The sequence below is a fragment of the Suillus plorans genome (genome assembly GCF_016647745.1).
Source record: "Suillus plorans strain S12 chromosome Unknown HD556scaffold_59, whole genome shotgun sequence".
In the NCBI taxonomy this organism is placed as follows: Eukaryota; Fungi; Basidiomycota; class Agaricomycetes; order Boletales; family Suillaceae; genus Suillus; species Suillus plorans.
In genome coordinates, this window is record NW_024537443.1 from 12,473 (window position 1) to 37,572 (window position 25,100).

General features: G+C 48.1%; 11 protein-coding genes across 11 annotated transcripts; 5 read left to right on the plus strand and 6 right to left on the minus strand.

Annotated features, from left to right (window-relative positions):
- Positions 1-328: 328 nt before the first annotated feature.
- On the minus strand, positions 329-676 carry HD556DRAFT_1397672 (uncharacterized protein; the record flags this gene model as incomplete). Its single annotated transcript, XM_041303732.1, has 3 exons — positions 329-448; positions 488-577; positions 630-676. 3 exons carry the CDS (start codon positions 674-676, stop codon positions 427-429), a joined length of 159 nt encoding a protein of 52 aa, XP_041156427.1. The 3' UTR covers positions 329-426.
- A 1,472-nt stretch (positions 677-2,148) lies between these two features.
- On the minus strand, positions 2,149-4,241 carry HD556DRAFT_1397678 (uncharacterized protein; the record flags this gene model as incomplete). The annotated part of the gene is given in 4 exon segments (XM_041303733.1): positions 2,149-2,220; positions 2,232-3,343; positions 3,403-3,566; positions 3,623-4,241. Coding segments are annotated over 3 exon segments (1,415 nt in total), but the record flags the coding sequence as incomplete, so codon positions are not given.
- A 925-nt stretch (positions 4,242-5,166) lies between these two features.
- HD556DRAFT_1243756 (Ureohydrolase) lies at positions 5,167-7,020 on the minus strand (the record flags this gene model as incomplete). Its single annotated transcript, XM_041298403.1, has 8 exons — positions 5,167-5,427; positions 5,492-5,578; positions 5,914-6,040; positions 6,097-6,378; positions 6,430-6,767; positions 6,823-6,832; positions 6,896-6,915; positions 6,970-7,020. 8 exons carry the CDS (start codon positions 7,018-7,020, stop codon positions 5,167-5,169), a joined length of 1,176 nt encoding a protein of 391 aa, XP_041156429.1.
- Positions 7,021-7,935: 915 nt separating this feature from the next.
- HD556DRAFT_1493167 (pyridoxal phosphate-dependent transferase) lies at positions 7,936-10,782 on the plus strand (the record flags this gene model as incomplete). Its single annotated transcript, XM_041308833.1, has 15 exons — positions 7,936-8,046; positions 8,100-8,165; positions 8,217-8,442; positions 8,498-8,643; positions 8,698-8,774; positions 8,835-8,847; positions 8,905-8,937; positions 8,991-9,064; positions 9,121-9,184; positions 9,242-9,361; positions 9,424-9,530; positions 9,585-9,639; positions 9,688-9,837; positions 9,945-10,098; positions 10,237-10,782. The coding sequence occupies 15 exons, from the start codon at positions 7,936-7,938 to the stop codon at positions 10,344-10,346; spliced, it is 1,506 nt and encodes a 501-aa protein (XP_041156430.1). The 3' UTR covers positions 10,347-10,782.
- Positions 10,783-10,890: 108 nt separating this feature from the next.
- Positions 10,891-13,591, minus strand: HD556DRAFT_1243767 (CwfJ C-terminus 1-domain-containing protein-like protein; the record flags this gene model as incomplete). Its single annotated transcript, XM_041298404.1, has 11 exons — positions 10,891-11,023; positions 11,207-11,518; positions 11,584-11,796; positions 11,849-11,888; positions 11,936-12,197; positions 12,244-12,314; positions 12,357-12,546; positions 12,611-13,033; positions 13,087-13,184; positions 13,248-13,355; positions 13,417-13,591. Coding segments are annotated over 11 exons (2,025 nt in total), but the record flags the coding sequence as incomplete, so codon positions are not given.
- A 1,341-nt stretch (positions 13,592-14,932) lies between these two features.
- On the plus strand, positions 14,933-16,906 carry HD556DRAFT_1243851 (Carboxylesterase; the record flags this gene model as incomplete). Its single annotated transcript, XM_041298405.1, has 6 exons — positions 14,933-15,255; positions 15,317-15,463; positions 15,517-15,631; positions 15,690-15,908; positions 15,961-16,602; positions 16,655-16,906. The coding sequence occupies 6 exons, from the start codon at positions 14,933-14,935 to the stop codon at positions 16,904-16,906; spliced, it is 1,698 nt and encodes a 565-aa protein (XP_041156432.1).
- A 35-nt stretch (positions 16,907-16,941) lies between these two features.
- On the minus strand, positions 16,942-18,901 carry HD556DRAFT_779575 (NUDIX domain-containing protein). The gene is made up of 5 exons (XM_041311610.1): positions 18,425-18,901; positions 18,139-18,361; positions 17,820-18,085; positions 17,350-17,767; positions 16,942-17,280 (listed from the first exon to the last, which is right to left on the minus strand). Exons 1-5 carry the CDS (start codon positions 18,490-18,492, stop codon positions 17,212-17,214), a joined length of 1,044 nt encoding a protein of 347 aa, XP_041156433.1. The 5' UTR covers positions 18,493-18,901; the 3' UTR covers positions 16,942-17,211.
- On the plus strand, positions 18,521-20,519 carry HD556DRAFT_1397735 (HAD subfamily IIID h). Its single transcript, XM_041303734.1, has 12 exons — positions 18,521-18,638; positions 18,702-18,733; positions 18,792-18,877; positions 18,940-19,047; positions 19,101-19,177; positions 19,229-19,420; positions 19,473-19,587; positions 19,634-19,718; positions 19,824-19,930; positions 19,983-20,016; positions 20,065-20,223; positions 20,284-20,519. The coding sequence occupies exons 2-12, from the start codon at positions 18,716-18,718 to the stop codon at positions 20,320-20,322; spliced, it is 1,020 nt and encodes a 339-aa protein (XP_041156434.1). The 5' UTR covers positions 18,521-18,638; positions 18,702-18,715; the 3' UTR covers positions 20,323-20,519.
- On the plus strand, positions 20,465-22,038 carry HD556DRAFT_779523 (uncharacterized protein). Its single transcript, XM_041311609.1, has 6 exons — positions 20,465-20,584; positions 20,649-21,257; positions 21,311-21,542; positions 21,600-21,768; positions 21,818-21,849; positions 21,901-22,038. Exons 2-6 carry the CDS (start codon positions 20,670-20,672, stop codon positions 21,921-21,923), a joined length of 1,044 nt encoding a protein of 347 aa, XP_041156435.1. The 5' UTR covers positions 20,465-20,584; positions 20,649-20,669; the 3' UTR covers positions 21,924-22,038.
- On the minus strand, positions 21,664-23,178 carry HD556DRAFT_779506 (uncharacterized protein). The gene is made up of 5 exons (XM_041311608.1): positions 22,871-23,178; positions 22,732-22,808; positions 22,467-22,681; positions 22,161-22,418; positions 21,664-22,111 (listed from the first exon to the last, which is right to left on the minus strand). The coding sequence occupies exons 1-5, from the start codon at positions 23,126-23,128 to the stop codon at positions 22,044-22,046; spliced, it is 876 nt and encodes a 291-aa protein (XP_041156436.1). The 5' UTR covers positions 23,129-23,178; the 3' UTR covers positions 21,664-22,043.
- A 61-nt stretch (positions 23,179-23,239) lies between these two features.
- Positions 23,240-24,335, plus strand: HD556DRAFT_1397768 (uncharacterized protein). The gene is made up of 6 exons (XM_041303735.1): positions 23,240-23,369; positions 23,423-23,566; positions 23,621-23,626; positions 23,678-23,827; positions 23,877-23,901; positions 23,956-24,335. Exons 1-6 carry the CDS (start codon positions 23,312-23,314, stop codon positions 24,200-24,202), a joined length of 630 nt encoding a protein of 209 aa, XP_041156437.1. The 5' UTR covers positions 23,240-23,311; the 3' UTR covers positions 24,203-24,335.
- Positions 24,336-25,100: the final 765 nt, after the last annotated feature.

Sequence of the window (25,100 nt, forward strand, 5' to 3'; positions counted from 1 at the left end):
CAAGCACTGTGAGGAAGCCCAAAGGGTGCACTTGTTGGAAGTGCAACTGGCTGCACATGGAATAACTAAATTAGTGTAGTTGAACGAGCCTCACTGTCCCTACTAGTGATGTGCTGGCCTAGCTTGGCCTGAAAGCCTCAGCTTTGGCCTGGCCTGGGGCGGCTTGGGCTTTCGAAAATGCCAGGCCAAGCCATGAACCAAAGCCACGGCTTGGCTTGGGCCCAACCACAGCTTTTGGAACCAAATAGATTGTAATATCACTAACTAGAGATTCTGTCAGCAGACACCACAGATGACTTGTGTATTGCTGGAACTTATGATGAGCCTGAACAATGAACATCATAACCAGTGTGCGCCTCTGTTGGAAGTGATGCGAGATGACAGCCATGCTAGGAACATACAAGAGCCCTGTCGCAATACCCAAGCCTAATCCTTGAGAGAGAAATATCTGACTGAGTCAGAAACTGAGATTTAAAAATCAGGGAACATTACCTGGTAGTACTGATCCAGTTTTGACAAAGATAACATGAATAGATATAAACACTCCAGAAACGATCCAGCAAGTATGAGATGGTAACTAGCAAAGCTTGCTGAGTATTGTCGAGAACTTCCAATAGATCTACACTCACAAATCCCCTTGGTCATGCAGTGAACCTGACACGAGGCCCATGAGCATGAGTAAAAACATACCAGTGCTCCTGATCCATCTACAAGTCTTGAGGATACCCGCCATGAAAACGTAAATAGAAACTCACAATATAGCAGATGACATCTCATTGGTCAGGTAATGTTGAGTATAGAAGTCTGGGCCCATCAAAGGCTACAACATATGAGAGCCTGGCAAAGGAAAGTAAATCACTGAAAATAGCAATGTTAGGCGACTCACCAGTTGTTGTTTGAACATAACTTGTGTTATTGTTGTTGTCGAAGCCGGAAAAGATAACAACAGAGACAAAAATAAACCTAGAAATCAAATCCGTGGAGTGGTGACTGAGTCACAAAGCCACAGCCTGGGCTGCCAGCTTGGGCTTTCAAGCAACTCAGGCCGGGCCAAAGCTGCTGTCAGGCCATGAAGTTGGCCCAGCTTGGCTTGGCCTATTCAGGCCTGGCTTGGCCCGGCTCATGGCTTGAAGCCGGGCCACTGTGCACATCACTAGGCCCTACCACAATGCAAAAATAATTACAAGTCCGTTATTTCCGCTGGTTGATCCGAGAACCTAAGTGTGCAGCGCCACAGATGGTTTATAAAGATTGAATTCTAGGCCTGCAGTGGGGGCTGAGGCACAAGGCCTCTGCGAGGTAGCATAGAATGTTGTCTACATCTAGGTGCCCAGGCTGTCCGCCCCTATGCACCAACCCTGCTGACCACTGTCTCCTAAGATAGGGTGCAGTTAGGAGATGGGAGGGAAGGGTAAGTAAGACGGTTATGGGTCAGTAGCGGTTTCGACCTTGCAAAGGGTCTCATCAGGGGGCTTACCGCTGCCCCAACCGCCTTACTTCTGTTTCTGTTTAGCAATGCTACCTCTAAGCCTTTTTATGTAGAAAGGGAGTTGGCGCACAGACCCCAGTGATTAGGTCAGGTAGGAGTGATGTCCTTCTGTGGCACAACCCAATCTAGGGAGGTGGTACAGATTGGGTTAGTAGAATACTCGGTGAGGATGCCTCTCATCAGGCGCTATGCCCTGGTAAGAGTACCTGCTACGGCCAGACAAAAGTGGTTTCCCATGTGACTTCGGGACTTGTATCACGTGCATGCATATGGCACCATTTGACATAGAGATTGTATTCACTGACAGGAATTGCAATATTGTAAGTGTCACACAATCTGGTTGCAGTCACCACAATTGATTGCACTGATTTGTAATACGACTACAAGTTCTCACGTGCAGGTAAATATTGTAATCTCATGCAATCTCGTAGGGAATTTGCTGATGAAAATAGCTCCCAGACCTTCAGGATATCCAGGTTGCTGCCAGGATGTTCAGGTGCTGTCAGGCCTTTACATATTTGCTGATGAACCTGACTCAGTATGCTACTAGTAGCAGGAGATGATTCGAATGTCCCTTGCCAATTTTCAAATCTTCGCGGTTGAGATCGATTGCAGTTATTAAATTTTTTCATGTTCGGACAGCTGCATGTCATCAAGACTACTTATAGTATTGTTACATAGGGTATACTTCCAATTGGTATAGGTACTTGTGTCTATTCCAAAATAAATGAGGAATAAATGATGCACGATGTCATGTGAAGATATGTGAAGTCTACGATAATGAAACCGAACACAAGGCAGTCCAAGAGCGATCGCTCGACATCGAATAAATAATCAGAAAAAGGGATATTGAGAACAGACCCGTCGAATGGGGCAAAAGAGAGGCGCGATTGCATTTACGTCAAGGGACAGTAGCATCCATCGCTTTCTCAGTCAGGAGAGGGAGACGGTGGTGCGGAGAACAGGTGCATGGAAGGGTCGAATGCATCCTTGGACGATGTGGGAGAGGATGGTTCTGAGAATAAACCTGAATCATCATCCTCATCATCCTCATCGTTTACATCCTCAGACGGGGGAAGAGACAATGGCGGCAAAGGAGGTTGGAGGGGAGCAGCAGTCGGCTTGAAAATCGACAATGAGAAATCACTCGCGACGATTGGTATAGTATGGCCAGATGACGGTTGCGCGGGTTGTGATTTAGGTGCAGATGGGAGGGGAGTAGAAGAAGTCTGGTTCGGGGTACCCTGGAAGGCCTGCAACGGGGGTGCGACAGCCGGCTGCTGCACAGTGGTCGGTTTGAATGAGGTTTGAATGTTCTCGGGGAGAGATGGATATTTCTGCGAGAACGCAGACCAGGTTGGGACATGCTGGATCATTGACCTTGCGTCAGTCCGTGTGGCCTGCGGACTGAATTGTTGACTCACCGAGCTCGATGCAGGTCCTCGTGCTTTCAAGGTGAATTGCTGATGAGACATCGCGAAGGGGGCCGTAGCGCCAAACGTGCGATTCGCAGCGGCTTGAATAGCATGCGGTGGGGCAACATGCGAGGGCAGGGATTGTTGGTTCGCGGAGCCCGATGCAGGTCCTTGGACTTTGAAGGCGAATTGTTGCTGAGACATCGCGACGGAGGACGCAGCGCCAGATGTGCTATTCCCAACGACCTGAACAACATGCGGTGGGGCCACAGACGGGGGCAAGGATTGTTGGGTCGCCGAGCTCGATGCAGGGCCTGAGGAAGATGCGAACGTGATGGGACCAAGCGCTTGGGAGTTTGCTTGAGCCAGAGCCTTCTCCCTATTTCTGATGCACTGTTGAGAGGGTTTATGCCTTTTTAATGCATCCCGGCGGTTGAAACTATAAGAATCAACAGCTCAGCCCATGGTCACATTTGAAATAAGAGGAGTACTACTCACCCGGCACCACACGCTTCGCATATATACTTATTTGATCCGCCATGTGAGACCGTCTCCGTTATATGTTTATGAACGCTGGCCTCCAGCATCGGATGACAGCTTTTGCATGCGTTCTTAAGACATCTCCACCTCTCTTTCCCATCTGTACCCGGCGGTACGCGTTCCTAATGAAACAGCCGTCAGTCGGATGGCGAAGACCAAATAAATAAAATTGACTCACAAAATCTGGATTGCCCTGAGGACGAGAACGTTTTTCTTTCGTGTCTTCGGTCATGTCATCCTCATCAGCCGCCTTCCTCTTCAAACTCCCCGTAGAACTTCCCTCCACTGGGCCTACAGATGGTACTTGCGGCATCGGTGCAGCATGCGACATCACTTGCACCTGCTGGTGAAACGGGACATGCGCTGCAGGAGGAGCAGGGGGGGATTGCATTGGGGCACCGGGATAAGGTGCTGCACCAGGCGCTGCACCATGAGCTTGAGGTCCGGGGTGGCCACCATAATAATTTGGTGCGGGTGCGTGGTAGCCGTACCCTGGCCACTGATACATGGGACCTTGAGGGTTGTAGGGGATGGGAGGCGGAGGAGCATATCCGGCGTTCCACGTCGGAGGCAGACTTGGAAGTCCTTTCCCGGCGAGCCCCGCAGTCTCTTTGGCGATTTCGTTCAGTGCATAAAGAGACGGCCCAGGGACATTCTGGTTTTGCAGGGCAGGCGCATTCGAAGGGTACGTCGGTGGATAGGAGGGCTGGGGCTGGGGCTGGGGCTGAGGTGGATTGAATACGAGTTGAGGCTGCTGCAATGGGAAAGGCGGTTGGCCTCCTTGAAGCTGGACCTGCTGCTGTTGAGTCGACGCGTTGAAAGTGCCATTCAGGCCGGAAGGTGCATGTCCCGTGGAAGATGAAGAGTTGTTGCCGTTCATGTTGACGGAGGGAAAGTGTTTCGGTGGCAGTAGGTCCTAGCGCGTAATAGCAGAGAAGCAAATTGGATGAGAGTGAGTATACAAGTTAGATAGCGAAGTGCGGTATCTGGAAGAGAGTAGTGAGGAAGAGAGAAGAAACACAAGTACTCAGTTTTTAGACTGTTGAGTTTCCGCTTTAAACATTTAAAGCAACTGAGGCGTACCTTCCCCTTTTATTTTGTGGGTCACAACGTGTCGCCCCAGCAAAGCGAGGTATACAAAGGGAGTCCTTCCACAGACCGTATATTTTTCCAACGGAAAATAACACAACGCGCAGTGTACCCGGATATTTCGCTGCACGACTGTGGAAAACTCAATTGATTGGATTGTCGTCCTCCGAAGTTCCAAATAGTTTAGGAGATATATGCAGCAACTCATTTTTCTTCTCAAGAACATTGAACGCGACGCGCTACGCCAGAATTTCAGATTCGATTTCGTCTTTAGCTGCGCCTGTTCATGGAATTTCTTCGTGCACAAGGACTCGTCGTTTTCCTCAGATGCTGCCGACAGCTATTGACATGGGACATTGCATGCTCGATAATTTGATTGAAAAATCTATCAACACGAACAGATCAGACAGGAGTCGCATGGTTAACGATACAAATAAGAGCGATATCACGTCCAACGATGTGGCACGTGAACGAGCACGTGTGTCTCTGATTGCCGGTCCACAACAGTCTGCGCGGAGATCGAATCGAATCTACATCCAACACCTTACTTCACTGTTACCGAACTTGTGCATTTAAGAAGTGGATGTGACTCACTGCCACTAGATCATATCACATCGTCACATCGAGATTGGTTTACGACACTTGCAATTCACAGAAGGGTTTCGCCTGTGTGACGAATAGATAATGAGCGTCATTGATGATCCACATTGTAGGTAGTCCCTGTGGATGCTCGACGCGTGGTCGTGCATCCCCATTCAAGAATATTGGACAACCGCGCAAACAACAAACGTGGCGACAGATGGATGACTTACCCAAAGCAGAACGGACCAATGAGCACCCCACCGTCACGGTCTGGCGTACACTCTCAGCATCTGCAAGCGTGGGGTTGACCTCCTGCGTGCGATAGATCAAATCAGATCAAGTCGATGGGAGCAAAGATGTAGGTCAGGACACGTACCATCAAGTCGAACGCGACGAGCAACCCAGTCTGGTGAATCGCCTCGCAGATGTAGTGTCCTTCACGGAAGGTGAGCCCACCGCGCACCTGCAGGATTTCGGTTAGTTCTGCTCATTAAGACATTTAATTTGACTTGAAATTAATTTGTTTAGGAATACAATATCTACCCGCCGTGGGCTTGGACATTCCTGGCACGGGTCAAAACACCCGGGGCATGCGCGTCTGCACAAGCCAATTTCATAGGTGGCGTATTTTCTAAGCGCCCCTTCAGGGCCAAGATGCAGGGAGCATTTTCGTGCACATTCTCGCATCTTCAATAAGCAAACGTTTTTCTTTTCATTCTCAGCACGCACTAAGTCACCAAAGCGCTTAGAAGGCACGGCTGACTCAAAAAGTACGTGCCAGGATACTGAGATACTCACCGGTGTCCCCGTGCTAGGCGCAACGCTTGGGTCGAGCGCGTCGACATCAAAGCTCAGGTGAATAGGACGGTCTCTTTGTGGGTTCACATGGTCGAGAGCCATTTCGACCACCTTGCCAATGCCATAGCTAGGTGAAGTACAATCAGCGTAAGCGCCCTATTCTCCACCGGATCCCAAACTTACCGATCAACCTCATGCATGCTAAACGCCTTGATGCTATGTTTCTTCAAGATCTCCTTTTCGCCCCTGTCCACGTCCCGTAATCCGATGTAGACGAGACGCTCAGCAGGGAGGTGAGAGACCCAGTCGAACTTTGCAAGGACTGAGTCTGGAGATGGAGCAGGGGGGTTGAGCTTAAGGAGAAAGGAGAGGGGCATGCCGTGGATGTTCCCGCTGTCGGTAGAGTGGATGGTATTGATATCTGCGTGAGCATCTATCCAGATGACACAAGCTTGGTCATATGCCCTGTGTGTAGAATGTCACAACAATGGCAGCAACTCATGTAAACGGGCTCACCTTAGGGTTCCGGAGATAGTGCCCATAGCTAGGGAATGGTCTCCGCCGAGGGTGACGGGGAGGTGTCCCATCTCTGCATGAGCCTGCACGGCAGATGCAACACTCTCGCAGACCTGTGCAACGAGCAGAGGGCTTCTCAATCTCGCGATGGATGCGTCTAATGCCGTATTAACAGCGGCGTCACTTGTGCCATTAACTTGGATGCCATCGGGTGGGGTAGAAATATCCTCAAATTGGTGGTGCCCATCAAAAACGACGCGCCATCCGAGTTCTTCGACCTCGTTGATGAGCCCTGCCTGGACGAGGTGGATAGGAGCTTTGTCTACGCCAAGTTTTGACTGAGAGAAAAGAGAGTGAGTGGGTGATTCAAAAAAGAGAATTGAGAGAACAGACCTGACCACCGCTATAGCCGGCGGTGCCGTAAGATTACCGACACCCGAGTAGCAGCCGATATTGGAATGCTCACCTAAACGGACATCCTACAATCTGAAAAGATGAGAAGTCAGTATTACAGGGTATATTGTGATAGAAAACACGTACAGCAACGGTCTTTGGGCTGGGTAAAAATTTATTAGAAGGCGTTGACGACATACTGAAGGCTAACGGTGAGTCACTGAGTGGAAAGTCAAAGCGCAGTTAAGGTGGGTGTGCGAGACTGAGGAGGGAATCTTTTTTCTAGGCTGATATCTGAGTTCAAGAAGGAATAGGTGCATCGATCACAAGGCTAGCCTCAGCGATAGTAAGATCCGACGCTGCATGGCGGTATTTTCCGGGTCGGCCGGTCAACTGGTACTGTGATTGTATAAACGTCGCTACGCTGGGTCATACCTCACTGCAGGTTTCACAATATTAATGTTAATGCTCTTGTTATATGGTCAACGGTGGTTTCTGGTCTAGGGTCGGAGCTTATCATTGTTGCGTCAGATTGCCTCGTGAACTTGGGTGATGAGCGCTATAGACTCCTGCAGCTGGGCTTCGACGCGATCATGACGCTCCATCCAAAGTTTAACCGCGTTGAACATGGAATTCTCATATCCGAGTCGCTGGTGTTCGAGTACCACAATCACTGCACTTGTCCTGGCCATCAATCGGCAGTTGATGCTAGGGACTCTCTGCGACAGTGTAAGCGATAGATAGGACCACGATGCGTTGGGGCCATGTTTGGCTAGGCACGCATCAGTTATAATTGGAGTTGGCACAGGATATCAAATCTTTCTTTGATTCCGCTGATATTGGCATGCCAGCAGAGCCCCAAAAGCAGTGAATAATATTACATATATTAAGAATCTGCCAGACGTCTTGAACCATCCATAATTATTCTGCCATTGGTTCCCTTATAAACCTACCCTCTGCCCATTCTCTGTTTCTATTACGCTAGAAGCATGTCCAAACCCCCGACTAGACCCAACAGTGCCTACCCTTCACGTAGTGGCACTCCATCCTTAAGAGACGTCGTAAGTTCACTTGCTTTCATTCTTCCTTCCCTTATCTCTAACCGTCTCATCCATGCACGTTCACCTCCACCTCCCCCGTCTCCCTTCTTCCAAAACTATCTCTAATCAGGTCCATGGTGTCATGAAAATCTTCCATCATGAGAAAGAATCCGAAGCTCATCAAGTACTTATATCTCCCAAGACCTCATATATCGTTGTCACCTAATTCTTTCCCAGATATTCCGTCAACAAGTTGGACATCAGCCCAAACCCGCCCTAGGCCTTCCTCAGACTATCAACCCTGTACTAGGTTTATCCATTCCTTTACATCACGTGACTTGACCCGTCATTTAGGATGAAGAAACCGTTCCTGGTATCGAGCACCCTGGCAGCACCGGTGTTATCTACTGTTCAGATCGCGCTATAGCGAACGGTTTCAACTATGCTAATTCTCACGAATGGGCAAACTTGGGTCAGGGTGCCCCAGAAGTAGGCCCTATCCCGAATGCTCCCCCCCGCCCAGAGAATATTCCCTTGCCTGTGGATTCTTTGGAGTATGCACCCACAACGGGTGTCAAAGGTCAATCTTTCTTGGTCCGTGAACGCGATCAGCGCTAAACCTATTGTACAACCAGAACTTCGTGAATCAGTAGCTCACCTCTACAACGATACTTACCGTAAGGGCAAAGCAAGTCAGTACACATACGAAAATGTCTGCATCGTGCCCGGTGGACGTGCGGGGCTTTCCCGTGTCGCAGCTGTCATTGGCGACGTTTATTGTGTACGGGTCCCTTCTCTGGCTTCCTTGTCTGCTCACCAAATTTCGCGCATATAGTCATACCAGGTTCCAGACTATACTGCCTACGACCAAGTCCTAAGTGCATTTAAGCGACTCGTACCTGTTCCCACTGCGTGCGTGTTTTCATCCTCCTTGACTTATATTAAACCGACCGAATTTTTGGATTAATTCAGATTGGATCCCAAGGTACCCATACTCCATAAGATGTATACCACAACTTACTGAATGGATTCCCTTACATAGCATAAATACCGCCTTGATATCGAACAAACCAAGGTTTGTTTCTAATGAAACTCGCATAAACACACCCTGATTGATCGCGCTAACAGAAAGATATCCTTACTCAAGGCCTTGCTGTCGTCATTGCCTCGAACCCGAGGAATCCAACGGGGCAAGTTATTGCGTGCGTGTTTCCTTTATCTTTCTCTACTTTTCATATCTGATACTTGATGATCAAAGTGGCAAAGAGCTCAAAGAGCTCGTTTCGCTCAGCCGGGAGAACACAACGATCATTCTTGATGAGGTATGTCCCTTCCCTTTAGCCACCTCCCACCCAACGCTGACGGTTAAAATATCGCAGTTCTACTCCTGGTACATTTACCCTGACAATGAGAAAGATATCGGAAAGAGTATCTCCTCTGCCGAATATGTCGAGGATGTAAATAGTGATTCTGTAGTTATCATAGACGGGTTGACCAAGGTGCGTTTTTGACACACCTTCACTGTGCATTCTCCCTTAAGCTTAATTCATACAATCGGTAGAACTGGCGTCTACCAGGTTGGCGTGTCTGCTGGGTCATTGGGCCCAAGAACCTCATCACCGCACTTTCACAATCGGGTTCATTCCTTGATGGGGGTGCGAATCATCCGTGAGTGCCATCCCGTTCCCTCATCTCTCCAACGTTCATTGAACCCTTGTGCAGCATGCAACTTGCAGCCCTCCCACTCCTTGAGCCGTCACGTGTCAAGATAGAGAAGGTGGGCCAATTATTAGATGTAGCAAAGGAACAAGCTGACATGAAATAGGTTGCCCTTCAAAGACACTTCAAAGCCAAGCGGGACCACGTGCTGAAGCGCTTGCATGCACTTCATTTGGACGTGGAAGTTCCTCCCCAAGCGACGTTTTACGTCTGGTTGAACTTGGAGAAGTTACCTCCTCCGCTTAATAATGGTTTGGTGAGTAATTGTTATATATGATCCTCGCCTCCCCTGTCTTTGAACCACGGGAGACCAAGCAAGGACGGAAGGGAAAGAACAGACGCTGATTCTTCTCAATGTGTCAGACCTTCTTTGAAGAGCTCCTGAAAGAGCAAACGATCGTGATTCCGGGTATCTTTTTCGATATCAACCCGGCACACCGTAGGAACTTGTTCAACAGCCCGTGTCATCACTACGTGCGGTTGTCGTTCGGGCCACCTATAAAGGATTTGGACAAGGGTGAGTTTGCTGTCACTTTTAATATCGCACTTGGTTCCTCTGTTCTCCCGTCTGCTTACGTCTGAGAGGATGTCTGCGTTCTTGTTACTTTTATCCTTCTATATTATCCACAAATGCTGACGTCAGCCTGGCACACAGGTCTCGACGCCATCGGTCGGGTGGTTGCTGCTGCAAGACTGGGGGGCACCAAGAAGATGGGACACAGCTATAAGAAGAGCTTGGAGAGCAGTTCTGAAATCAACGTCTAAATCGTGATAGACTGTTCCCCCCTCCCCATGGTGGTCGTACGCCGGCTGGTATTGGAATCGTTATAGATGACTGAGAATAGAAATGGCAAATGGTTTGGACAGTATATTAATTTTGAAAGATGCCGGTTTGTTTGTATCATCCTCAGTAGGCTAGCTCTGTATATAGCGTCGACCAATGTTTGGACTTGTACAGATGTATAGGGAGGCAGGTCAGAAAACGATGTGTACTATGGGCTTAGAGACGTGGGGGAAGGTGCCACCATGGGCAACACGTAGATCCCTCAGTCGTATTTGGGTGGTGAGAACAAAGCTGTCGATCTGCCATAGGCCGGCACCGTTGAGGATAGTATCCGCAACCAACAGAGGGCCTTCGAAAGAACTTGTGCAGTGTGCACGCTGAGCAGGTCATAGCTCAGCCGACTTGCTGATCAGATCAGGAATCAAAACAATATCTTGATGTATGACTTCGATTGATGACCAGGGTAGCACGAAGCACAAGGTGTCATAACCAGTACTCTACAAGCGTAGTCGCAATGAACGGTGATCACATCGACGGGTCAAAAGACGCGAACGCAGCCTTGAATGCCTTTACATCTGCTTTATCCTCCTCCTCGGGAAGCATACATGCCTTCCAGTCCACCCTATCAGGGATACCTAGTATGTCGGTTAAAACTTGCCTGTAAATAATACCAGAGTTCCATCAGCGATTGCAAAATACAAGAGCATGATCCACGACGACGGAGATAGGCAACAGAAATGGGAACAAGAACAAGCAACGCGTGAGTCCAACTCCATTCCCGCGGCAAAACGATATACCAAAGACAAGAAAGAGGACAAGGAAATCACCACAGCCCGCTCACCTGCCAAACTGCACCCCAAACGGCGCATGATCCTCGATCAGATGGACCAATGACCTCCCATCAGGCAAGTCCACTCTGAAATAGCTCCTACCCCTCCCGCCTGGTAGTCCTGAACTTTGACAATCTTCCAATGTGCCATCGAAATTGATTCCCTGAGACTTGAACGCCTGTTCCACCTTCCCCGCGAGCGAGATAGGCACAGGGACGGCTTGTACATGTGCATGCCCTCCTTTTGTGCTCAGACGTCCGACTTCGAAGAATACGGCGCTTGCGTTGTGGGCGGCGTAGAGAGCACGGAGAGAAGACTTATATCTATGATGGAGTAGTTGTCAGATTCCAGAATCGTTTGATAAGGAAAGAAGACACTGATCACATACTTATCAGTCTCCTCTAGAATTGGAGGTGCGATGTCAGCAGGGATGGTGTTATACGTTGGGTGGTGCGCAATAGGTACGATGAGGACGTGGCCTCCACCCGGGACAGTACTAATGCTGCTATTATTTCCGTCGGCGTTGGATTGCGTAGGAATAATTTGACCCTTTGGAAGCGTCACGTAGCATTCATTTCCGATGGAGACTATGAGATGTTTTCTGTGCGAGCATGGATTAACGGGCAACAGAGAGGTAGCAAAAGAGTGCGTACGCGAGGTTAGGATTAGATAGGCAGAACCAGCATTCGTCGGCTGTAGGCCATAAGTATCACGAATCACATTCAAACAATTATGCTCACGTCCGATCTCCTTGATCTGATCTCTCTTCCCTCTCCGCTCCCCACCACGCTGCCCTGCATTAGCAACCGGGCAGTCTTCAATGTAATGCTCCTCGCTGGCACACGCGCGGCACACATACCCGGGGCGTGGTTTTCGCCCACCTGTATCGCCCACAGCATGGCGCGTAGGGCAGTCACGTACAAGATGCCCGGGCGTATTACAGATACGGCACACATATCCTTCGGGAGGTTTCTGGCGTTCGGGGCAAGAGGTGATGAAGTGCTTACAGGAGGTTAGCGCAAATTGTGGTGAGGTAGGAGAGAGGAACCTCAGTAGATTCACACCTCCGACATTTGTACCCTGGTGGCGGCTTGCCTTCCTCACCTTGTGGTGCATCTACTTTGATTAGATAAAGTGTGCTGAATAAAGTTGAGTACTCACTTGTTCGTGGACGCTTGCCGTGCTGGGGGACATTTCCCCATATGAAATTCTCTGTTGTTTCGAATGTTTCGAGCGTCCGTTTTTGGGGTCGGGGAGCTAATTCAGTAAAAGGGTTTTTGGTGGCGTTTGTAGGGCGGGCTGTAACGGGGTTTGACGGGAAAGGTGGAGTGATGGAAAATGCGTAAAACCACTGTTTGAGAACATGGTTAAATTTATTTCAATGATTTGATATCATGACGGAAGTTCCAACGTACCCTTGGCTTCTTACCACCCGTAACTTCAGCACCAAATGCACCAAGACTTACGAACCTGGAAACCCTTCCTGCCTCATCATCCCACACGAAAGGTTCCCGCTCCCAAAACTGTGGCGGCCGGCCACCCAAGGCAGCAAAATGATATCTGGGTTTGACCTTCCTAATTACCTCATCCAGTGGTGTGGCGCCCTCAGATGAGAGCTCTGGAGAAGGTAAAGGCGCCGAGGAGTGCTGTGTGATGCATGCAGGCCAGTCATTTGTGATGAGGATGTCGACAAGCTGCGAGGAAGAAGAGGCGTTGAGGATGGAAGTAAGGGAGGTATACGTTTGGTTCTTGGATTGAGATTTTGAGGATGATTTGACGAGAGTGTTGGAGAGGAGGCGTTCGACGGTGTGGGTGGAGAAGAAAGGAGATGCGAACCCCTAGAATATGATAATTAGCGCTTACCTTGAGAAAAATTGGAACAAGCACGCACAGGAGGGGCTTCAGCAGTGGTGTAGATGCCTGGGTTGTAGATGCCACCTAGACAAGCTATTCGAAGACCATGAGCGGTCGTTATAATCCCTGATTTATCTGGCAACTCGGTCAAACTCAAATTCATACCACAAAAAAAGTGTGACGTAAGACAAAACTTACTCAGTAAAAATACATCCTTGCATAGCTCTCCGCTAGTCTTGGCGTATTTTTCTATCACAGAATCAGGCAAGGGGTTCTCTCCTTGCATGATGTAACATTTCAGAGGGACTGAGAACGGGTTGAGTCAAAGTATAGCACTTATGAAACGTATACCTGCCTTCAATATCACCATTCAGAAGTTGCTCGGTTTCATCTGTTCCATCCTCCAAAGTCCCTGGCTCCTTCAAGGGACCAAAGAAGTCGCCGATGCAGAGCACACAGTCAAATTTACCATGCTTCGCGTCGATGGCTTTAATTTTCAGAAAAAGGTCGCGTATGGACCCTATTGCAGAGCCTACCGTGAGTCTGTAGAAGCGAGCTCTGTTATTGATTTTATAGGTCGTTCATGGTGGCTAAAAGCCTACATTTTCACGGGTAAAGCACTTGACGCTGTTGGTAGAGTGGAGGACGCCATGAAACTCTCCGTAGCACGTGATCGCCCTTGCACTGGAAACAAAAAGGGAATTATACCACGTGGACCCAACTTCCATCAGAACGCCCTAGTATGTCGTGCCAGTCTTTCACCACGACAGAGCTTTGCCCAGTTTATGCTGAAACAAAAACAACAGTGCTAATTCCAATTCGCCACCTCACTTGCTCATTTGTATTCTAAATTCATCATTGCTGCGCGCACGCGCTAAACCGGTGCACTCCTTGTATTTTTCCCTGCCCCTCCTGGGCTCTGGCTCCGAGTCAGTTGAGGCAGCGATGATCCTCCTCCAAAATGAACTACTGTGCCTGTTTCGGAGATTGATGGTTTCTTCTATCATCTACACAGCGTAAACAAAATTTAGGAACAAAGTCGCTGCTGATAGGTCCTCTGACGCTCGGTTGCGCGGCAGCTGCGCGTGGTTTGGCATAGCGCAAGGTCCGTGATCAACGTTAACTCTTATATTTGCCTCGCCGCCGCCACTCAAAATAGTTCGTTGGATTCTAAGAATATGTCTGATTTTTCTAGGACAACCTTGTACCACAAAGGCCCATCTGTCAAAGGATTCTAGGGCTCGATGAGCTTGCGGTTGCGAGGCACTCTGCGATACAGGCTTTGCCACTTAGGTTCTTCACTACATTCACTTTTACGGACTATTTCGCGAGATGAAAGGGATTAAGTGATGTGGCTTATGTAGATTTGTGCTTCGTGAGTTTCAAGGTTTAAATGCGGGACTTCATACTAGTCACCTAGAACCGAAGAAGGTCCAAGCAACTCGGTTTACATATACCATTTACGTTTTTGGGAACAAGGACCCCATGGCAAAATAATACCAATGTCGAACGAGCGCCAAGTTGCCTGAAGTCATGTTGCCTATTCTGTTCGGGGCATTGTTCCATACGGATGTGAATCTCGTCTTCCGAAGTAACTTACATCATGGATGGGCCACAGGCGTCTATATATTTTCTTGTCGCCAACCAGTCGTTCCTTACCACCTTGCTAGTACTTGGGATACTTAGCTTGTCACAGTCATTCTCACCCACCGCGGCCTGTCGTCTCACAGGAACGGCCATCGACAAGCTGGATTCTGTATTTAAAGCGGTTCGTTGAAGTTGACTTCCCTCTCCAGCAACAGTGTCGGGAATCTCTACGTTTGGGTCAATTTCCTCCGTTCTCTGGATCATGAATTCATTCATTTTGTTCCTAGACTAAAATCATGGTTTTGTTTACAATCACCTGCATCCTTTTGTCACCGCTGCTCACGTCACTATCACATGCATTCCCTGTTTCGCGAGAGTTCTCTAGTTCGGGACTACCATTTCCGTCGCTAGACTCCAAAAGTTGGTTTTGCTATCTCGTCCACGCAAAATTGGCTCAAAAACTTTGCCTACGAGCCGGGTCAACTGCAATATCCGTCAATACCCCCCTGGGCGCCGCACAGGGTACAGTCGATGTCTCGGGTGTTAACAGGTTTGCTGCGAAGTATGCTTCCGCAGAACGCTGGTCCCCATCCGCTATGGTGACTACATGGGCACTCCCGTACGTCAATTACATCACGTCTCATTTGCTGCCGATCACATGATATACACTACATCGATAGCAATGGTTCTACGAATGTCTCAGCGCTGCCGCTTACGTGCCCGCAGCCATATGCGAATACCTCCACATTCACCGAGGATTGCATGTCGATGATTCTCTATGTTCCTACCTCCTTACACGCAGACAGCTGTGTACCCACTTTGATGTGGTACGTATAACGATCATTTTTTCGGCGATGGTGACCGTCATATATTCTGGCAGGGTTCATGGAGGTTCTTTTATGGTCGGTTCCGCCACAGATCCCGGTCTAGACGGATCTGCACTGGCACTTGCCACTGACTCGATCGTTGCGGTCATTCAGTACCGCCTGGGAGCTGTAAGTGCTTTCACTGTAAGCAATCCATGTCACTGTCAACTCACACGATTCCTTTGAGCTTGGCTTCGTTGCTCCCAACAATCAGACCAACCTTGGTCTGGGAGATGCTGTAAATGCTCTCAAATTTTTGGCGACTGTGCTTTCTAGCTTCGGCGGTGACCCGAGCAAGATCACTTTAGCCGGTCAAAGCAGTGGTGCAAATTTGATTCGTGCCCTTCTTGCTGTGCCTTCTGCACAGTCACTATTTCAATCTGCAATTTTGCAGTCTGACCCTATGGTAAGTGGTATGCACGTCACTGGTAGGAACGTGAGACTCATTATTGTGTCAGGACTATGGCTTCCTGTCATCATCTGATCAGGTCCAACTCCAGCAGTATTTCGTGTCAAATCTTGATTGTACTGCAACCGACTTGGCATGTCTAAATGCTTTAACCGCGAATGATATCGTCAATGGTGCTGGTCTTTGGCAATACAACAGCTCTGTTTACATCGTCCCAGCCGCGACTCAATCGGAGCCAATGCGCGTTGTGAATGACGGCACCTTTATCACTTCGACCTTGGACTCAACTTCACCATTCCCCCGGGTTTCCAAGCCCATCTTGCTTTCTAATGTTCTTGACGAAGGAGGCTATACAATTTACGGTTCATTTCCTAGTCCCATGCCCGAAGCTGAGTACGTTGCTATTGTCAACGCCTCGTTCGGCGAGACACGCTATGAGGCTCTCATGGGCTCGCAAAGCTATGCCTTTGGGACTACTCAGAATGATGACTACCGTCCTCAGCTCCAAGTGCTCGCCACAGATTCGATCTGGCGATGTGCGACATGGACTTTTGCGCGAAATTGGGTTTCTAATGGTGGCACTGCATATGTGGGATTGTACTCCGTTGGTGCTAGCTACCCCAGCAACTCCGCTGTCTCTTTCTGCACCGAACCGGGCGTTATTTGTCATCAAGATGATATTGAGATAGTTGTAAGTAAACACTTGCTATGTTCCATTTTTCACAACTCATGTTTTGTACTAGTTTGGCACTGCTCTTAATCCCGACTCGGCCCAGTCAGCGCTGATTGCTGAAATGCAAGCCCGTTATAAGTCATTCTTGTATAGCGGGAACCCAAACCCTGATGATTCATCATATGCCGATTGGCAGGCCGCTGACGCATCTGACGTCAATGCCATTATGCTCGGCAGCACTGGCGATGCGCCTATTGGCGCTTGCACCCCATCTTTTTGGGGTCAAAGTGTCGCGTACGATTATCAAGCATTCAATATTTAGAACCCCCGTATGAAATTTGATGTCGTCTCCCACATACTAGATTCGTGTTATTATTTTCATCTCCACGCTTATAGATCTCCAGGTGCATAATGAATTTCGGGTTCTGTTGTGTTTATTCTTCTCTTTATCTAGATTGCTTTACATGTCATACATTGTAGCCCTTACTCTGTTGTTCTCCCCATTAAACGCCACTGTAGCCCAGATTACTTTCTTTAAATACACCAATCGCGTTGTTCTCGGTATCAGAAAATGTGAATGATTGAACTGACTGATGACAGTCGTGAGGGTATGCCAACATGAAGTCCTTAAAGTTTGGGTATATCAACTTCGACCGGGCATTGAGTGAACAAGTCAAAGTTGCGCTGCAAATTCATCTGAGAGAATGGCTATTATGAGCAATTAGACCAACGCAAGCCCCAAAATACGAGAGTGTGATGCCGTACCGTGCCTACCCGTCCCACTACCATGCGGTGTAGCCGACCCTTTGGACCACCTCTCAATTCATCACCCTCGTAGACGAAAGCTTGATTTACTCCGTTATTGACACGGAGAAACTTTGGGTTGATCACCATCCGTCCGAATGCAGCTCTAGACAACATCTGAACTGTATTTCTCTGCCTCTCGGTATTGGACGATCCAGTAAGGATGAGGCGAAGCGTTTCCAGAATGTAGTACTGGGGTGGGAGAAGGCCGATTTTCCCATTCCTGTACTCCTCTATGGCCGATTCTGGACGTAAAAATCGCGCTTGAATGACTTCTTGTCCACCATCAGGAGTCGGAAGGTGATCTTGTCTACCTGAATGCAGCCCACCCGATGTGGGATCCTCAAGGAATGCGATAAAGAACTCCGTGCGGAATCGCCTGCTTAGATGTTAGATACACTTGAAGGACAAGGGACAAGGATCCTGTTTACCTGGCTGCTGCCGGTGGTGTCACCCATGTAGTAAACGGCAGCAGAGCGCCTAAGTCGGCTCTTAGGTTGTTGTTTATAAGAAACGTCGAGAACGTCGTTTGCTCTCCATGGACATCTTTTCTAGCCTGAGTGAAGTCGATATTGAGTAACGTGCTCGGAGTATTCGACAAAGCCAGCAGTAACCCCGCTTCTTCGAAGGTTTCTCTGATAGCAGTCCATTCTAAGGACGTATCCTGCTTGGCGTCAAAATTTCCGCCAGGAAAAACCTCCAATTCCAGATGCCTTTGAACAGGGACTACAGAAGAGTGATTCTGCTTACGTGTTGGCCAGCGAATGAATTAGCCTGTGGGTTGCGCTGAACAAGAAGTACTTCGTTGTGACTGTTGACCAGAACGAGACTTGCTGAAAGACGGGGCTCTGTAAGCTTTGGAGTTTCACTAGCGCTGTTCGTCATCTTAGTTGAGGAATTAGAGAAGAGACTCGGAGTCGTGACTGAGAAACTCCTCTGCGAAAGCGATATTTTGCTGCCGGTATAATATGTTCTGCTATGTATCCACACGTTGATAATTAATGCGAATCACAACAAGCTGCGGTGATAAACTCACTCTAGTAGTTGATGACTGGGTGGTCTGTGCTTGGACAGAAGTAAAGTGCAAGTCCTGAACATATGCATGACGAGTCGTGTACATCTGGTCTAATTTGGCTCCGGTACCCGGTGTAGTTGTTCATTAGATCCGGTTGACTGGGGACAAATACTTCCGTACTTTTAGACTTCGCCACAACCTAAGACTTCGTCCTTTGGCTGGCTACCACCTGAGAGTACGTACGCGCTTCCGCAGGCCACGCGACATTCAACTCAAAATCGCGTTTATATCAACTTAGGCAGTGCAAATAGTATGGCCACCGTGCTAGAGGTACGCTTGGTCTAAGCTAATATGATTGGTGGCACTTACTCGAATGCACAACTTGAAGGATGAAATAATTCCTGAAATGAAGATTCCACTCACCTTCAAATGGTCCGGGCGCGAGTACAAGGTAGATCTCCTTGGATCAGATAGGTAAGCTGCGGAACCGAATTGCTGCGAACCATAGATCCTCAGTATTAACTCCGGTTGTCTAGAGTGTATGACCTCAAGACTTCGCTGATGAGTTTGACGAAGGTTCCACCAGAGAGGCAGAAAATTTTAGGTCTAGTAAAAGGAAAACTACCCCCAGATCAAGAGAGAATGTTAGTGTTTGCAATTTCTTGCACGATTTTTTCTCTGAACCACATGATCGTAGCGCAGATCTACTAATTGCAGGGAAATCATTTACACTTATAGGGACCCCTGAAGGTGACGAGATCAAAGACCCTTCAAGTGAGCCCGCGATCTTTCAAATCTTTGATGCCTGTACTAACATACAGTCAGAGTTGGAATTCCTTCCTGACGTTGTCAATGATCTTGATGTAGACTTCACTGACAACCCTGCTGCCGCTGCGACATATAAAAATGACCAGCGAAACATTCGCAAAGTCAAAGAGGCAACCGAGAAACTTCAGATTAATATCATTCATCCTTTGCGAGATGGAAAGCGTTTACTTGTGCTGGACATTGATTACAGTAAGCCAATATTTCTCGAGCGTTTTACTTCCCGAGAGTAAATCTCATGCAGCTATTTTGGACACTAAACCACTAACGTCTGGCTCATTGCCTCCTGCGGAATGTGCGAGGCCTGGCCTCCATGAATTTCTAGAGGCCATATACCCTCACTACGACATCTGCATCTGGTAAGATTCATTCACCTCATGAACGCCACCTCTTACACCCAACTAGGTCTCAAACTAGCTGGATATGGCTTGAGGCGAAGCTCGTGGAACTTGGCATGGTTGGATCTACCAGGAATTATCAGGTTTTATTTGTGCTTTCATAGTGGCAAGTTACGGCTGACATCAACTCCAGATTTCATTTGGTACGACCGCGACTATCCAACTTTAACACCCGCATAGCTGATTGAAGATGCGCAGTCCTCGACAAAACTTGCATGTTTACTGTCTTTACAGAACGAAACGGTCAACCATATGCACACCATGTTAAGGCACTGCAAATTATTTGGAATCACTTTCCCCAATTGTCAGCACATTCTGATTTGGACAATCGAGCATGCTTTAACTTCCCTCTTTAGTTCAGCGAAGAACACTATTCACGTGGATGACCTGGTAAGAGGAAGGTGTAGCCCGTCTTTATCATATTTAATGCTGTCGTAGAGTCGGAATTTTGCCTTGAATCCAAACGAAGGACTAAAAATCCATGCCTTCAAGAACGCTCATTCAGAGCAGGCTCAAGCTGACCGGGAGCTTCATAAATTATCCCGGTACATGGTACATATCGTCGCTATAGAAGATTTCCGGACGTTGCGCCATAAGGCATGTGTCTCGTGTTTGTTGCTCGACTGTAAATTTGCTCACTGCACAGCATTTTCAAAGGCCTGGAAGCATGAGCTGAGGCGACTCACGCAATCGTAATGAAGACGCACTCCGTCTTACGGTGCTCATTCATACCAAGGTACTTTGATGGGTTAGGCCTACATAGTAGGGACAATTGTTGTGTTAGTGTACATGATCTTTGTAACATAGCTATTTTGTAACAAAACCGTGCTATATATGTACAACTTTTCGTAGTATCATATATACGCTCCGTAATAACAAATTCTTCACCAGCCTGAGGTCTCATTTTAGTGAACTACCCTCCTGCACTGCAGTTCAGGGAATCATTTGCGGTGGCTTGGTACGTCATTCCCGTGCTATGCGTGTCGTGTCATTCACGTGTACTTTTCCTTTCGAATTGCCAGGCTCAGCTTTACTCTCAGTACATGCTTGGAGTTGATCTACGATGGGATCGACTTCGTTGGGCATATGAGTTCGATGTCGCGATGCGAACTAAGAGCGCATCTGACTTGAGCGGCCTCAGCCGAGAGGAAAAGAAGAAGGCCCAGTGCTCCTTTGAACCAGGCGAAATCGCTCACGTCGACGGTGGCGGTGGAATCACGGCTGCCTTCTACGAATTCTTGGGTCGTGACAACTTTCCACTGACGCCAATAGAACGGCGATACATGCGCGTTCTTAACGACAGCGCTCCCGATATCAGCAAATATTGCCTTGTCCTCCAACGTCTCAGCGCAGACACATTCATTGTGTGCTACATCGCGTCTTTCGGTGGTGTTGTATACGGCACCGGCCTGTCTCCAGTAACTCGGTTTTTTTCCATGGCTATGGGCGACACACCTCCGTGGCCTCCCAATTCAAGGCCTCTGCACGTTATCCCGAGATGGATCGGGTCTGGCTTCATATTTGGTGTTCCCGTGGTCAGGAAAAATCTGTCGAAGACAACTCATTCCCGTGCTTCTCTTGCCCACGGAGAACTGCATAGGGTAAGATCTTTTATTGCAGAAAGGCTCAAGGCATGTCCAGTTACCTATTCAGTTTGACGGTGTGGAATGAAGTATTTTCGCAGCTCTTCCAGCAGGCCCATAAAGAATTGCGTGCAAAAGAGCGCGATTGGCATAAAGTCCGCAAGAAAACTGGTCTCAAAATTGATAGCTATGTGGATCCCGTGATGTTGGACGTGGATCAACCAGGCAGGGTAGGCTCTAGCCCTGCGATACCCAGTGAAGTGCCCGCCCCTACCGACTTTACGGAATGTTCAAACTTCAAAAACATGCTTCGGATGAAGCGTGACATCAAAGGCAAGGTGAAATCAACCTTTGTCGGCCTGAAGGATTGTGACACGAGTTTATCCTTAGTGCCTTTTCTCCACAAGCGTCGTTTCTTGGACGTTCCTCCGAGTAATCACTTAGCCTGGTTACTGCAATGGCAACGACAAGATATTACGTCTTCACGACTCTATCTCAAGCGCTTCACGCCTCGACACTCATCTTATCCTGTGCTTCGACATCTTCCACTCCCCTTTCGGTATGTGAGACCTTAAGGACTGCATATTACTACGCACTGCAATGAACAGACCCCCCGGGAGAGCTCACTCAGTCCAACTTAGTTAGTCAGGTCCACTTAATGTTAAGACTTTTCCTGATTCTACATACCTAGCAGATATTGGAGGAATATGGTAGTCCTAGAAGCCTCGTTCAGTCCCGCATTCGACTACACTGGGACGGTATCACTCAGGATGTACGAGAGCATACCGCGTCGTATGATTACATTGTGGAGGTTGACAAAAACATATATTGACATCAACATACTTCTGAGGTTGTAACACTGTTCACAACGAGATCGAACGTCATCACCGAGGACGGTAGTACTAAAGACATCCCTAAGCATGAATCTGTATAAACGGCTTTGTCACATACCAGGTTTCGTAGCAACGAGAGCAGGAAGAGAAGCATTAGAGGGTCGCAATATACCACTGGTGGCGTCGAACTGCCAGTGGTTGCTGTTCGCAACTTCAGAAAAGGACAGCAGTTCAGCAAGAATAGTATGCAGTTGCCCATTGAGCTTACTGGCAAGCACCTCCTTTTGTCCCAGTCCAAGTAATTTCTGAGCTTCCGTAACATGGAGGCACGCGAATGCTCGCGAAACAAGCGTGAAGGTGTTCTTGCGGAACGCATCTAAGGAAAAATTCGATACAATAAAACTCTGGTTAAATGTGCACATACCAAGGAAGTCGTTAACCAGCAGACCAACAGTTTTTCCTAGCCTTGGATCTGGGAAGTCACTTTGCTGCGACATCTTGAACAGCTCTTGAGCCCGGGCGTAAGTGTTTTCATACTTTCGTTCCAAAGCGGATGCTAAGAGTGCTGCGAGTGCATGTGACAGGGGATGCGAGGACACATTTTCAGGTAACCGTGCAAGGGCATGTTGAGCAGGTGTTCTAGAACAAGTGTCACAAAGGAGTACAGTCAGGGGAGGGGTCTTACATACAAGTCATCCAGCACCATGTAAGCCAGGACCAAGGGGGCAATCAAAAGCAGTCTGGAGTGACTTTTGTCATTTGAACCCTGATACAGGGCATTATCGAGATGCCGATATGTATATGAGGGGTATCTCAAGAGGTGCTCACATTCAAGTCATGATGTTCAGCGATATTAGTGATGCCAATAAAGTTCCTTTGCTCGGCCAGATCAGATAACTGGGGAAAAACTTGCTGGTATATATCTTGGACAGCGGAGAGTTGTGGGGAAGGTTCCAGGCTGCCTGAGCTATTAGGTGATGTGGTGGGATCAGAGGATCCCGTTGAGGAAGCAATGATGGAATCTCGAGCTTCGTCACGAAGCTCTGTTGCGCTCATGGGAGGAGGTGTGGGTGGTGCTTGAGCCATATATTGAGAACTTAGCTTTAGCTTCAAGATTGTTGATATCTTAATGCTAATACATATTCCGAACAACTTGGACTTGCTTACTAAGCAATCTGTAGTACTTGGTGGCTGTGAAACGTACATAGTCTCCCGTACCGCCATTAGGCAGACCTAAAAGAAAGCTGTTCCTTCTGTAGTGTTACAAACATGGATGTGCTCGACGAGGAGGTCGAATCGATCTTATATATCGCAAGAGAAATATCAGGTAGGTCCAAGTTGCGCGAACCTCACAAGCAAGTCTTTCATCAGCACACGTAGTCTACAAGATCCCCCATCTGAAGGTCAACGAGGGACATCGTGCTAACGACTGGGGAGACCTTGCACAACCGCTATGGAAAGGCAGACTGCGCATCGTCGAGAAGTCGAGTGGTGCGGCGCTGATGTTTGAAGATGCTCAGACGGGTAAGCATTGTCAGCTTCTCACCGTGTATAAGTAGATGGTTGACGCAACTACAGGGGAATGTACGTTTCAATATGATTAATCAATACTGTAGCCTCCTGATGCAGAGTTAGTATTTGCCCGCGCACCTTATGACGCTCTTAAACCATGCGTGGAATCTGTCCTTGATTCATCCCGATATTTTGTAATCAGGGTAGAGGATACTGGCAAGAAGGCTTATATTGGGATGGGATTCGCTGAACGAACAGATAGCTTTGATTTCAGTGAGCGCTCTTTTTGCGGTCTGCTTGCTATCTTAACATATTCCCTTAGACGTTGCATTGCAAGATTACACTAAGTGCGTCCAACAAACGCTGAAATTTCTCCTCACTTACAGCACGCCCATTTCTAGGCGTTTTAAAGTTGCTTTGAACCCTCCTAGCCCCGATGATGAAACTCCTTCTCATGTTCCTGTAGGTCCAAAGAAGGACTACTCTTTGAAGGAAGGCCAAACGTTTTCCATATCTATTCCGGGAAAAGCTAGTAAATTATCAACATCCGGGGCCAGTTTGCTAGGTTCTTCCACCCAAAGTACTGGTAACTCAGGGGGAGGGGTACCGCTATTACCTCCCCCACCTTCGTCGGGAAGGAAGAAATGATCATGTTATTTAAATACCGAAGTATTTTGGCATTTTTTTTGTATCTTCTGTTTTCCATGAAGACTCAACTCAACAAGATACCAAAATTATACACGCTCAAAATAAGTGTTCAGATCTGCAGATTTTGGGGGAAGCCTCTGAATTTTGTTAGTCTTGTACTCATCTACAACACGCGTGCTTGTCACAACATGTGACGACACGTGGGACGTGGTTGACCTGTATCCTTTCCTAACCTGCTGCTCACTTTCGGGTGTCGTCGTTAATGGAACCATGTCACGCAATTAAAAGGTTCTGGCTATGAACTCCAGCAATACCTGAGCTGAATTTTGAATAGTAACACTTGCAGAAGGATATAGAGACAACCATCTTGCAACTGGGCAACCAATCATGTAGTTTCTTAAGAATAGTCTATTCAAGCTAGTTTTTCTGGAGAAGGTTCACCCGCATCTCATCCAAGTGAAAGTGTCGCCTCTAGTAGGTTTAATGTCATTCCCATCGGGAGCATCGTGAACGTCACTGGCAGTGCCAGCAGTGGTAGAGAAGATCCATGTTAGCCAGTTGATGGGGAATGCGAACGGTCGCCCGGTGACAGTGTGAAATGGCCATATGCACATTTCAGAGATAAGAATTGAGCCATGGGATGGCAGACGCAGATCGCTTGCAAAGACGTGGGATTGTGGCATGAATCCAACAATGGAACTTGAAAAGATGCTCAGTACGAATTACATAGGCTGCGAGAACTGGTGACCTAGTGGAGTATGAGCGACGGCCATTATGCGGTCACCGGCCGAGAAGTGCACGTCTAACTGTGTCAAGCCGTGTCACCACGATGATTGTGTCGTTTAGGGCGCCGGTCGATCCCACTGGTGAACGCATGTCTCGGATATTGTATAGATAG

Coding starts and splice junctions, on each gene's coding strand:
- HD556DRAFT_1397768 (XM_041303735.1), top strand. CDS start 23,312: ATGGATGTGCTCGACGAGGAGGTCGAATCGATCTTATATATCGCAAGA. Junction 23,370..23,422: donor TATCGCAAGAGAAATATCAG/GTAGGTCCAAGT, acceptor CAGCACACGTAG/TCTACAAGATCCCCCATCTG. Junction 23,902..23,955: donor GCATTGCAAGATTACACTAA/GTGCGTCCAACA, acceptor GCCCATTTCTAG/GCGTTTTAAAGTTGCTTTGA.
- HD556DRAFT_779506 (XM_041311608.1), bottom strand. CDS start 23,128: ATGGCTCAAGCACCACCCACACCTCCTCCCATGAGCGCAACAGAGCTT. Junction 22,809..22,870: donor CTGAACATCATGACTTGAAT/GTGAGCACCTCT, acceptor GCCCTGTATCAG/GGTTCAAATGACAAAAGTCA. Junction 22,682..22,731: donor TACATGGTGCTGGATGACTT/GTATGTAAGACC, acceptor CACTTGTTCTAG/AACACCTGCTCAACATGCCC.
- HD556DRAFT_779523 (XM_041311609.1), top strand. CDS start 20,670: ATGCTTGGAGTTGATCTACGATGGGATCGACTTCGTTGGGCATATGAG. Junction 21,258..21,310: donor TTATTGCAGAAAGGCTCAAG/GCATGTCCAGTT, acceptor GTATTTTCGCAG/CTCTTCCAGCAGGCCCATAA. Junction 21,543..21,599: donor GATGAAGCGTGACATCAAAG/GCAAGGTGAAAT, acceptor GTTTATCCTTAG/TGCCTTTTCTCCACAAGCGT.
- HD556DRAFT_779575 (XM_041311610.1), bottom strand. CDS start 18,492: ATGCATATGTTCAGGACTTGCACTTTACTTCTGTCCAAGCACAGACCA. Junction 18,362..18,424: donor CCCAGTCATCAACTACTAGA/GTGAGTTTATCA, acceptor GATACATAGCAG/AACATATTATACCGGCAGCA. Junction 18,086..18,138: donor ATTCATTCGCTGGCCAACAC/GTAAGCAGAATC, acceptor CTGGAATTGGAG/GTTTTTCCTGGCGGAAATTT.
- HD556DRAFT_1397735 (XM_041303734.1), top strand. Junction 19,048..19,100: donor CCCCCAGATCAAGAGAGAAT/GTTAGTGTTTGC, acceptor ACATGATCGTAG/CGCAGATCTACTAATTGCAG. Junction 19,719..19,823: donor GGAATTATCAGGTTTTATTT/GTGCTTTCATAG, acceptor TGAAGATGCGCA/GTCCTCGACAAAACTTGCAT.